Raw genomic sequence first — 12,750 nt, 5'->3', positions numbered from 1 at the left:
CTCTGCGTCATGACGTCAGGCATTGCGTAAGGCATCCCCGCCCCAGGCCCCTACGTCCCAGCGTGATGACGTTGCAGCGTGGCGCGGGGCCCTGGGAAGGGAAGTGAGAGGAAGGGCGGCGGGAGCTGGGCCGAAGGGAAGCGCCCCCTCGGCGGCGGGGTAAGGGGGTGATGGGGGGGTGGAGGGGTCAGGCGCGAGCCTGTCCCTGCCCCCCGCTTCACGGGATAGCGTGCAGCGAATAAACGTTTGTGAAGGAAGAGTAACTGTGGACCAGACCGGTCCCTAGGGGACAGGACAGTGGCGAAGGGAGCGCGTTAACAGTGGCCGCGGCCGGAGGGTGGGATTATAGGTAAATGTTTTCTTTCTTTTATCTTTACCCACAATCCTGTATCTCTTATTTCAGTATACAGCAGTAAACAAAACAAATCCCTGCTTCTGCGGAGTTTGTTTTCTTGTGAGGGAGACTGTAGTGTAAAATAGACACTGTATACGGTGGGAAAAGGATTCTGGGGGGAAAGCAGGGAAGCGGCCTAGGAAATGGAGGTGCAGAAAGCTTCCACGTTTCCTGCAATGTTTCTATTTTTTAAATGTTGTCGCTTAAAAGAAAATTCCCAGGATGTGAAAATGCAGATTGAGAACCTTCCAGGGAGTTGCCTTAAGGCCCTGCAGGGCACGGTGCTTTGGTCTGTCTGCTCTGTGACTGTTTCCTTCATAAACATCTATAGGCTTCAAATAATATAAGTTCCATTAGATCAATCTGCATGAAGTGAGACATTTGTTGTGCCCACAGCTTCGCCGCCCTGGGCCGGTGATTCCCCCAGAAGACTGCAGCTATCCCCCAGGCCCAGCTGAGCGGCCCCTGAAGAGACAAGGGCCTGTGTTCTCCTGAATCTGGTTTCCCGTAACATTTATCTGGCCCTGGTGACAGCCCTTAACCACTACATGGTTAAGAAAACTGAGAAGCCATTCATCTGTTCGTTTCCCTAAGCCCACCACAAGCCCACATAGACTGAATGGTGCCCTTGCTGCAAAGCTTTCAGGGTACAAGTCTTCCCAAATTCCCCTGGAGCCCTCCCTTCTGCGAGCACAGAAACCACCATTCAAATTTAATGAATAAGGATCTCAATTCTAGCGTCTGTTTGTTGGGAGACTCAGATTTAAACAGGCCCTTTTCTATAACAAACACACCTCAATCCTCTCCTTTGTCCACTTTGTCCCTTTGTCCCCAGATTGTTTCAGTCCTCTCACTGGTGAGCTGTCATCAACTCAAAGCATTTTATATGATGTTGTCATGCTGCATACAACAGGCAGATATTTCATTGAGAATGGGAGGAAAGTAGTCTCTCATACTCAGAGGGCCCTTTGTACATTTCAAAATACCAATACCGTACCTGGCATCTGACGAGATGTGCCCAGTATTCATTATGTGCCATAATCTATGGACAAATTCAACAAAGTTCACTTTGAAATAGCTGCACGTCATTATGAACCTGATGAAGAATGTGACAAATACTGAGGCCAGGAGGTTTGGTGTGGTTACACAAAATGCTGGAAACAAACCTGAAACTTGTTTGCAATTACTTCCAGATATCCGTAAAAAGGAACTTTGCCTGAAAAATGTATCATTGGACAGAAAAAAAAGTTCATATTTGTTGAAATTAGATGTATATGTAGGGTGTTACTATCCTATTTTGTGAATGTTTGAAACTTCCACCATGTTATTTTTAAAATTATAAACTTACGGCAAAATTCTAAAACAGCCCCCAATGACCCATGCCTTTTCATAACCCCCTGACCTTGAATGTGGGAGGGATCTGTGAATATATCACTCCTGTGGTTAGGCTGTTCCATGATCTAATCAGGTGAGCCCTTGAAAGGGTTAGTGCAGTTATAAATTATGGGGATGTAATATACAACATGGAAACCATAATTAATGATACTGTGTTGTACATTTGAAAGTTGCTAAGAGATCTTAAGTTCTTATCAGAAGAAAAAATTATAACTGTGAGGTAACAGATGTTAACGAGACTTATTGTGGAGATGATTTTGCAATATATACAAATATTGAATATTATGTAGTACACCTGCAACTAATGTTATGTTAATTACATCTCAATAAAAATAAAAATTATTTTTAAAGGGGGGTGGGGCTATTCCTGGAGATCTGAAGTGTGAGAGGGATTTGACAGTTTCTGTTCCAGCTTTGAAGATGGAAGGGACCACATGGCAAGGCATGCAGGTGGCCTCCATTCACTGAGAAAGGCCCCTTGCTGATGGCCAGCAAGGAAATAGGAACCACTATCCTACAACCAAAAGGAACTGAATTCTGCCACAATCATGTGAGCCTGGAAGAGGACCCTAAGCTCCAGGTAAGAACACAGCCTGGCTGACATCCTAACTTCAGCATTGTGAGAATCTTCACAAAGAACCTGGCCACACCATGCTTGGATTTCTGACCTGTAGATCTGTGAAATAAATAAATGTTGTTTTAGCCACTAAATTTGTGGTAATTTGTTATGCGGCAATGGAAAACTAAAAATCTCTCTCTCTCTCTCTCTCTCTCTCTCTCTCTCTCTCACACACACACACACACACACACACACCAACCAAGGGGCCAAAGAATAATACCAAATGCCCTGTTTATTTACACTTTTTATTAATAAAGACAACAGAAGAAGGACAAGGTTTCAATATTTTATTCAAGTTTTATTTTAAGTGATGTTAATTACAGCATTTGAAAGGGATGATCTAATTCCACACAATGGAAGACTCTAAAATGTACCCATTAAACTGCTAAAAAATAAACCGAGTGGCGAGAATACAACAGAAGTCGAATTTAGGTTCTGAGTGTTGTCACCATGTGATTACAGTCACAGACTCTTCCCAGCTTGCAGCTGGAGCTCTTAGAAGCTATTTCATACTCTGGTGCAAGGGCAAAAAACCACAACATGAGAGGGAATTAAGTCCTGAATTATTGGCTTCATCACATCCACCTTCTCCACCCCAAAATGGCACAAAAGAAACTACCACACCCTGCAGACTACTTTTGATGCAGAAGAGGTGATGGACCGGGGTGGAACCAGGTCATGAAGATCTGTCTAAAAAAGTCCTGTCAGATGAGTTTGAACACACCATCAAACAGTGAGCCTCTCTCAGTTAGGGTAGGAAATCAAGATTCAATACTCATGAAGTCATAATTTCATACATTTAAGCAATACAAATTTACAAAGTGCTTACAAGTCATCAGCTTCCACTTGCAGCCATTTCTAGATAAAAAAGAAACCTGACATCTCTAAGGGCTGCCACGTTGCCCCATGTCAACAGCTGAAAGGACCTGTTTGGGAATTGGGTTTCTTCTGTACCTCTGAAAGGGTAACACCTTAAAGCTGAATCATCTTTAACCTGGAGGTCTAACATGGTATTTAGCAATACTTGCATCCCAGACATACAACATTAAAAGGTACACTATATTCTGAAGGTAGCTATGCTGCAAAACAGTTTAAAATTAAACGACTGTACAGTCTTCGTTTATGCTTGAAATTCCAGTCCTAGACCAAGCTTGTGGCCACCAGCATTGACGTTCTTGCCATCCAGCAGAGCTGACAGTGTCAGTTTGATACCTGCAGGCAGAGAAATCACGGGGAGGGATGAAGAAAAGAGAAGTGAAAACACGGAGGAACGCTGGAGCATCCTGACAAAACCACACCAAAGTCAAACCCTGTTCTGGCTGTGTGATCAGGGGCAAAACCACATGGCCCTGCAAGCCCTGTTACTTAGTAATGCCATGTGACTAATTAATAGGTAGCCCCAACCACGAATCACCACCGAGATCTTACACTCACATTCACAACATGTGCGCCCACCGCTGAGATTTTCCCTACAATGGCTTGATTCTGACATCACATAATCTTAGATTTCCAGGGTTCAAGGGCCCAACTTATCCAAATAACCCCAAGGTGGTATTAGCTCCAGGGACTGGCCTAGCCAACTGCAGAGGGAACCTGCAAACCAGTTTTACCATGGGGATGACTTATGGGCTAGTTTTAAGAACTTGCTGGAAATTAGTATCAAGCACTATGTACACTGGGGGGGGGGGGGGGGGGGGGGAATGAAAGAAAATAACCAAAAATGTAACGTGAGCTTTGCTCTTCCTCTCTCCTACTGACTACTACTACTATTCTCCAGATGTTTCATAATCACTGCACACCCTGATAAACATTTCATTATAAAATTTTACAGACACTCATTTACAATGTACTGTACAGGCACTTTATAAGCATTAACATAAAGCAGCAAACAAGAACCATGATGTTTTTTAAGACAAAGAACTAATTTCACATATAAGCAACACATACCTGGCTTTAGTGTCTGAGTGTATCCTAACCCTATCAGGCTGGAGTTGTTCACTTTAGCCTAGTAAAGGAAAACAGAATAAATAAGAACTTTTTAATCAGCCAACTTTGAACTTCAGAATCAACTTCTCTTTTGTCATGACTACTCTGTTTATGGGACTCATTAAATTCACGATGAAATATATCAAATTTGGGAGATTGGTCTCAGAAGGGAAACTCAAAGAGTCAACACGATTTTCAATTAAAAGGAAGTTATTATTTACATTTGACTCCTGATGGTACAAATGCCCAATTTCATTTATACTGAATTGGTCTGTATTCAAGTTATAACAGGTGAGGACACTTTCATTTATGGGCAGAGAGATAAAAGCCTCTCTTCTATGGAAGATTTCTTCAAGATTTATTTGTTGGGGTAAGGGAAAACAGCAAATGTGAGACGGGGTCTTGAGACTTTTTACTTTTTGGATACTATTAGAATTTTTCTTAAAAAAAAAAAAAAAAATTTCTCTTCATGAAAAAGAGAAGCAAAAATCATAATGACATGAAGAAAGTTCAGCACTGACAAGCCTGAGTTTAAAATGGATACTGGAACAAGAGAAGGACTTAGCCAATCACCTAAATTTCAGCACTCAGTGAATGTTGATTAATAATTAAGTTCAGTAAAGCAGTTGAGTCCATAATAATTTTGCCTTCATTCTTCTGCATGAGTTGTAGGGAAATCCAGGCCTCTCCCTGACCCCTTTCTGTGAAATGAGAAGGGGTCAGGAGCAAAGCAAGCTCAAGCCTCGAGAACACCGAGTCCTGAGAAAAGCTGGGCTGCCACGGTGCATGTTTTCCTGCTCGAATGCTATTTTCAGACCTGACATCTCCCATCAGAAAGAGCAGAGCAGGGGAAAGGAAGGCCCCCTGGCAGTCAGTGCCCCGTCTAGCTGCTCCTTTTTGCTCATATCATCCAAAGAACAAGGTCCCTTTTCCTTTATTTTTACATGCCTAACACAAAGGGAGCCAAATTCAGTTCCTCTTTCAGGAGACTTAAAAAATGGGCTGTCCATAAATTACACACAGCAGCCCAGAAACCATCCTGCAACTTGTGATTTCCTCACTGCAGCCCAAGAGGGGTGCAGCTGGCAGTGCCCTATGACAACAGAGACTGAGCTCAACAGGACTTAATGTGAAAACTCTGCAGCAACCTAAGAGCCCACGAGCAATGCTACAGCGTATGCAAGGTAAGATGCCAACTGCCCAACCAGGGCCTGTCTTACTAATGTGCAATACAGGAGCTGGACAAGTGAAGGGCAAATGAGGGGGGAAATAAACACTTAAAACCTTAGCGTTCGAGGGAACCCCCTTTACAGTCTGCAACATGGAACAGGAACTGGTTAGAGAAGGAGACACCTTAGTGAGCCAGCCTGGGTCAAATCCAGGCCCCAACACTTACCCAATGTCTGCCCTTGGGCAAGTTACTCAACTTCTCACTTGATCTTAGCCAAAAGGCCGAGAAGGATTACTTACTCAACTTCTCTAAGCTTCCAGTTCCTCATTTGTGATAACCAAGACAGGATGATTTTTTTTTTAAAGGCACCTACTTCAAATGGGTTGTATAAGAATTAAATACAATAATCCACATATCCAGGGGCTCCACACAGCACCTGGCATCCATAATAGGTACTATCACTATTAGTGGTTTCCTTATTTCAAACTCTTTCACAGTGAGAAAACCTCTAGTCAAAGCATGGAGCTCCAGCAGCTGGGAACGGCTCCAACCTAAGGGTGAGGCAGGGCCGGGGCGATGCATGACTCCAAAGGCACCCACCGAGAAGCAAGCGTCAGGGTCGATCTGATACTTGGCTGCTATTCCAAAGCGAGTGTTACTGTTTCCTGCTGTCCAGGCGAGGTTAACGGCGGTCTCCAACTTCTTATTGACCTTCTGATAAATGGAGCCACCAAACTCTGTCCCGTCGTTTCTGCAAATAAGCACATCACAGATGCCAAGCTGTCGGGGAAGACCGGCTGGAGTGGGGCGGAGCTGCCCCAGTCAAACAGAGGGCAGGGGATGTTGTCAAAGGACTCGCGCCATCACAAAACAGGTACCAAATTACAGGAAGCCTGATCGGAATGGAAGAGACACCAGAGTCGGGAGGTTCAGAGGAAGGTACGGCTATTTCAACCATCACTAGGGACACCCAAAGGCAGCTTAGTCAACTACTCAGGCCGCACTGAACTTGAAGTTTGCTTCCAAAATGGTCTTTAAAAATAGATGCAGCAACTAGGGCATCGGGATTCTGAGTGATTTCTTTCTTCTGCTGCTAATGTGATTACTTTTATAAATGCTTCTATCATAAAAATGGTCAGGGAGGGGAAGCAAATGAGACAAGAACACAGCCAGTAATGGCCAGTGTTCCTCAGAAGTCAGGTTACAGCCTTTAGCACCACCAGCTAGAGCCACGGCTGGGGGACACAGCCTGAACTGAGCCAGCCTCTTGGAGGAGAAGCGATTACAAAAGAGCTTAACCTATGATTCAGACTGGTCCGCCTGTGCATACTGTTGGTCCATGGGGCAACATCTACAATCCTGGTGGGACTTGAAAAAGAGCTACTTGCTACTTACAAAATGTTTCTGGTCTTTCAAAATGGAACAAAACCAGCTGACCAGACTCCTCCCTCTCTTCTAAGCACACCCTATTGACTCCAGCCTCTGGGAATAGGCCCTTCCCCTCCCTGACATTTTCAACATAAACATTGTCAAAGTTCTGCTTCATCATTTGGGTGTTTTCAGTGGAAATGGCATTGGAAACAGTTAAAGCAGGACCCATGTGCTTTGAATCCAGAGCTCAGAACCCATTGACCCAAGAACAAATTGTTGATCTTTCACTGCAAACTCTGCTTCTCACCAATACACTCTCCCTAAAGTAGGTGCTCATTAAATATATTTTAAATTCGTATGTTTTCCCCTGAAATTCCGCCAGATAGACATAGTACTTCCAGAAACTACAAGCACCGCCTGACTCGCGGGGAATCCCAACTTCAGGAAGTCCGAGCATGCTACAAAACACCAGCTCATCAAAAGAAACAGATTTGAGAGGGTTTGGTATAACTCAAATGGGGATATTTTCTTGGGCTGAAATGTGTTTTTTTAAAAGAGTCAGATTTTTCTATATATGCTAAAACACAGCCTTCCCTTACTGAGCTCTCAAAACCATAAAGAAAGGGAACTCATTCAAATTCATCTCTAAGAAACACAAAGAGCATCTGTTACACATCTGGCCCTCTGCAAGCACAGGGCAACCCAAATTAGTTGTGTCAGCTGATTCCATGCCAAGTCCCAAAATAAACCATGTGCACTTCTTAAAATCTTGAAGCTCAGGTATATGGGGAAAACAGCAAACAACCATTGTCCTTCCTAAACTGGTACCAATTCCCAATCCCAAACCAAGGAGCACTTTCCATTCCAGCCAAAACTCTAAATTAAAAAACACTTCTATGCTTGTGGTATTTTCCTATGACTTTTTATGTGCTATCTTTTTTGAATTTCTATAACCTTTTTACCTCTTCACTGGTGTACATTTCTATGAGTTTTATCCCATGTACAGACTCATGTGACCACCGCCATAATCAGGATACAGAACAGTTCCGCCACCCAAACTCCCTTGTGCCACCCCTTTGTATCACAACCTTACCTATGGCCCAAACCACTAGACTGTCCATCTCTATAGTTTTCCTGTGACTTTTTAGTTTTAAAAGACTCAAAATTTGTTAATTATATTCCTTTATTATATTCTGTTACTTATAGAAATTTCCTCAAAAAATGAATCACATTTAATGGAAATGTGATTCATTTAGACACTAATACCATTTACTTGTCTTTAAGTTTCAGAAGTCTCTTCTTTAGTGACCTCTAGTGGAAAGAAAGAAATTTGGTAAAGTTGCACCCACTTGTGCCACAGGTTAGCTCCTCATGTCCACCGGGATTTTATGGATGAAATTTTTGTTTCCCTTAACGTAAATCGGCACTCCAACTCTCAAGTTTGATGACAAGGGGCTCTCTCTAACCTAACCCTTCTCTATACTGTGCAGGAGTTAATAAACTTTTCGGTGCTCCGCCATACAGAGAGGACACTCTGTATTTAACTGAGAAAATCATCTCCTATCTTGTCTCCCGTGTCTAGGTTCCATTAAGCACAGCAAGCTGATCCTCACAGGCAACATACAGAGAAAGAGAGCTGCACCTTTCCCCCCATTTTGTTAACTAAAGTGGAAAGGACCTCCAATGTCCATAAAGCTGCAGGGAAGGGACACTACTCTGGACTGACATCACGCCCTTCCTGTCATTGGTCAGTCATTCTGTGTGTACCAGGGACAGCATTTACTATTCATAGAACACAAAGAACCGAAGTCACTTCGGGAAATGGGTAGGTGGGAAGCAGGAAAACAACAGCAGTCCATTTGGCTTATCTGATTCCAACAAACTCACTTTACAGCGATTAAAAACTGAGCTTCGCCCAGCCGGGCGTGGCTCAGCAGTTGAGCGTCGACCTAGGATCCAGGAGATCGAGGTTCGATTCCTGGTCAGGGCACATGCCCAGGTTGAGGGCTCGATCTCCAATGACTCTCTCATCATTGGCGTTTCTATCTCTCTCTCTCCCTCTCCTTTCCTCTCTCTGAAATCAATAAAGATATATAAAAATAAAATAAAAAAACTGAGCATAGAAGCAACCATGAAGAACAATCCGCCTGCTGCACACACTCGCACACCCACACTCACATACACTTACACATTAGTGTGAAGCTGAAATTCATCCGTCTTGTAGCCAACCGCAAAGTTGCTCTGGGTCACTCGAGACTTCGCAGTCTCAAAATTCATCTGGTAGCCAGCCAGCCAGCCCTCATAACCCAGCACCAGAGCGCCCCGGATCGAAGGCCCGGCGATGTCAAAATCCACGTCGCAGCCCAGGTTGATGTGCTCCCGCTTGTACCCTGTCTTGATTTTAGCATTTTTCTTCCTGAAGGAAAAGAAATTGTTATTAAAAGTCAGAAGCTAACTCACCGGGAGACAACCATGCCAAAAAATGCAAAATTTAAAAAAAGAATCCCAGTTTAAATAGGGAGGTGGGCCCTAGCTGATTTGGCTCAGTGCTTAGAGTGTTGGCCCACAGACCGAAGGGTCCGGGTTCGATTCCGGCCTAGGGCATGTACCTCGGTTGCAGACCTGATCCCCAGCCCCAGCCAGGGCGCGTATGGGAGGCAACCAATCAAAGTATCTCTCTCACATCGACATCCCTCTCTCTCCCCCCCCCCACTCTCTCTGAAAAGCAATGGAAAAAATATCCTCGGGTGAAAAATAACAAATAAATAAATAGGGAGCAGGGTGGGCACAGTCAGGGTCCCAAATCTCCCTTAAGCATAAGCAGCTGCTGCCACAAGAGGCAGAACACAGCCTCCCCTCCACCAAATCCGGGCTGCAGCAATGGACAATAACGAAGTGAGCGCTCAAGCTTGAGAACAGCACGAAGTCATTTTCTTTCACTGTCCACTTTCCCTGCGTTTCGTGTAGTGGCCTACGCTACACAGGCATTTACTAGGTAGGGCGCCACCATGTAATTAGGAAACAGATGCATTCTGCTGGTTTCCAAGACTGTGGTAAAGATATATTGGTCATGAAAGCACCATCTAAACAGCAGCTCGTAAGGAGATGGTCACCTTCCTACTTTGTGAAAAAGTAACAAACACTAGATCTTGTCCAAGTAAATACAACAGTTAGACAGCCTTCAATCAGCAGTCACGAGATCCCGATGAGTAGGTATTTACGAGAACCTGGTACGGATACGGAACCTAGGGCCCTGCCGTCACAGGGGCCAGGAAGAGCCCAGGTCTAAGCTGCTGGTCCCAGACTTGTATGACCCGATCAGGGCCTCCCTTGCTTTTGATTCAGACCCAGCATTCCTCAGGAAGGGTAGGTGAGTTGTGTCACCTGCAAATATATTATCACCATGCCTTTTACCAAAAGTCAACATTGGAGACATGATCACATCTATCAAATAATATTTAGACTATTTACACCTGATCCTTTCTGTCACTGAGCTACAAAATGGGCATCTCCCAAGGACAGCAAGCTGCATTCTCAGCAGAGACCAGAGGAGAAACCAGATCTGTTCAGAGGCCCACGGGCTGCACAGCCCTGTCCACCCAGCTGCATTCACACTGAGATTGACGCTTCCCCAGCACCCAGCCTGTGGGTCCTATCATTCCCTCCTCAAAGGAACCAGTGCTCCTCCAAGAAATAGTTGATTATAGGTCAGGGCAGGAAATGTGCACGGTGAGCTTGAGGCATCTATCAAAGTTTCAAAGACTATGTACTGGGACTGGGGCAAAAGAACTTGACAGCTAACCTGAAGGGCCTCCCAAGGGCTTCAAACATGGGGCAATGGGAGCATCATTAAAAATAATATCAGCAATGGATTGATACATATCAAATATATTTAAAGCCGTGAATTCATAACAAAAAAACCACACACATTAGTCAGCTTTAGAGGCTAGAGAACCAATTAAGAGATTTAAGCCATATCAACCAATTTTTGCAATTTTGCATGGACAATTTTTTATTCTATAAAAAAATTTTCCATGAAATCATGCAATTTAAACAGAGATTTGCCAGTATTAAGGAATTGTGATTTTTTTTTTTTACAATGTAATATTATGGTTATGCTTTTGTAAAAAGGAATCTTATATTTACAAATGAAATTACATGATATGTTATTTACTTCAAAATAATCTGCAGGTGGGAGGGATTAGTTATGGATGTATAAATAAAACATGATTGGCCATGGGTTGATAATTATTAAAGCTGGATGATAGGAACATGATGAGAGTTTAATATACTTTTCTGCATTCTATTGTATCTTTGAAATTTTTCATAATAAAAAATGTGAAGGTCAACCATCCCAAGTCCTTAGTGAGACAAGAATTCCAGAGGTCACAGTTGAAAATAAAGCCAGCACCCTTCCCAAGTGACACCGAAACCTGTGACTTTTGTTCAAGTTGCTTCTGCACATTTTCACAAGCTTTGAAGGAAGACCAATTATCTCTCAGTAAGAAAACTCAAGCCAATTTTGGCCTGCCTGCTCTTTGCAGGAAGAAGCCTGGGTTTTGGCCAAGCATCTAATTGGCACCAGGCGGGGTAGGATGACTGATGGGAAGACAGCTGCTCAGAGGCTGACGTTTATTAAGAGAGGGAGCCCAATAAATGTAAAAAGTGGGCATCTTGTAGCAACGAGGTGAAAAGCTGTTGTTGACCACAAAGTGCAACACCTGTGGCAGGGCCTCTGACCACTGGCGCGCACCAGCTGCCCCGGACAGTGTACCCGGCACCTCCACAGTGTCTCACTGGGTTCTGGCCAAGGACACAAGGTCCCCAGAGAATGGCAGTGCTGGGGCAGTGACTCAGGTTTCTCTCCAGGTTTCTGATCTAATGTAGCATTCCACTGCTAGCTATTTTAACAATGGTGCTAATTTGACAAGCACCTGAGAGAGTCATGACTCTGATTTGTGGTTAACAAGCTGGCTTTATCTGTGTTAGGCACTCAGTGTGGGTGCTGGTCCCTCGATGAAGTCTGCAGCCTCATCCAGACACGGTCTCTACTCAGCTCCTTATGGAAGCAGGATATTTTCCCAGACTATCCCCCTCAGTGGCTTTGGAAGGCCAGCTTTCATTTCCAATCTCCATCAAGTCATCCAAACTTTCCTCAAATGCCCAGTAGAATATGTACGCCTTGCACCCAATCGTGGTTTTAAAACACCCTTCTTCAAGACAAGAAACCAAGGCTTTTTGGAGAAATGGCCGATAGCAGGAGTAGGGAAGAGCAAGGAGAAGCTAAGACTGAACATCTTCTGAAGAAGTGCTCGAAAAAATGACAGTCTTGTCAAAAACACACAGGATGCCAACCTGAAGGTGCTCCCCATGGCCAGATCTGGGGGCAATATGAGCAAGAAAACGAATTATTGTAATGGATTATAACTCATAGAATAAATATCCATGAAGCCATATTGATACAAATAAACAATTGGTAAAATAAATAAATGGAAAAGAAAAGCTCTTCCTCACAGCAGAATCCCCATTAATAAATGCAGAAGGAACGATGGGAACAGGAAATCACCTTTGGCCAATCGTAACTGTTGCAGGCAAGCATCACCAATGGATACTAATGTTTGTGAGTCAAAGTATAAGAAACAGAATATTTGCATAGTCTCAAAGTATCTCCCCACAAGATACTTATTATTTACAAAGAGAAAAACAGTAGCTTTATAGAGAAACCTGGCAAACACCATTTTAACCAAGTGATGAAAGTCATTGTCACCGGTAGTGAGGCATATTGACGGACATATACCTCCTGGTATCGTGCAC

The 12,750-nt window shown here is 43.7% G+C and overlaps 1 protein-coding gene across 13 annotated transcripts in view; it reads right to left on the bottom strand.

Annotated features, from left to right (window-relative positions):
• Positions 1 to 2,681: 2,681 nt before the first annotated feature.
• Positions 2,682 to 12,750, bottom strand: part of VDAC1 (voltage dependent anion channel 1) — a 29,896-nt gene continuing 19,827 nt past the window's right edge. For all 13 annotated transcript variants that reach the window (XM_081137104.1, XM_081137100.1, XM_081137106.1 and 10 more), the window contains 4 exons: positions 9,125 to 9,352; positions 6,166 to 6,316; positions 4,356 to 4,413; positions 2,682 to 3,620 (listed from right to left, as the gene is read on the bottom strand). In XM_081137104.1, the coding sequence (XP_080993230.1) occupies positions 3,529 to 3,620; positions 4,356 to 4,413; positions 6,166 to 6,316; positions 9,125 to 9,352 (529 nt within the window). In that variant the 3' untranslated portion in view covers positions 2,682 to 3,528. The remainder of the gene's footprint in view (positions 3,621 to 4,355; positions 4,414 to 6,165; positions 6,317 to 9,124; positions 9,353 to 12,750) is intronic.

This window comes from Miniopterus schreibersii (genome assembly GCF_964146895.1).
Source record: "Miniopterus schreibersii genome assembly, chromosome: 4".
Lineage (NCBI taxonomy): Eukaryota > Metazoa > Chordata > Mammalia > Chiroptera > Miniopteridae > Miniopterus > Miniopterus schreibersii.
Note: the sequence above shows the minus strand (reverse complement) of the source record. Positions and strands in the feature narration are given on the sequence as shown.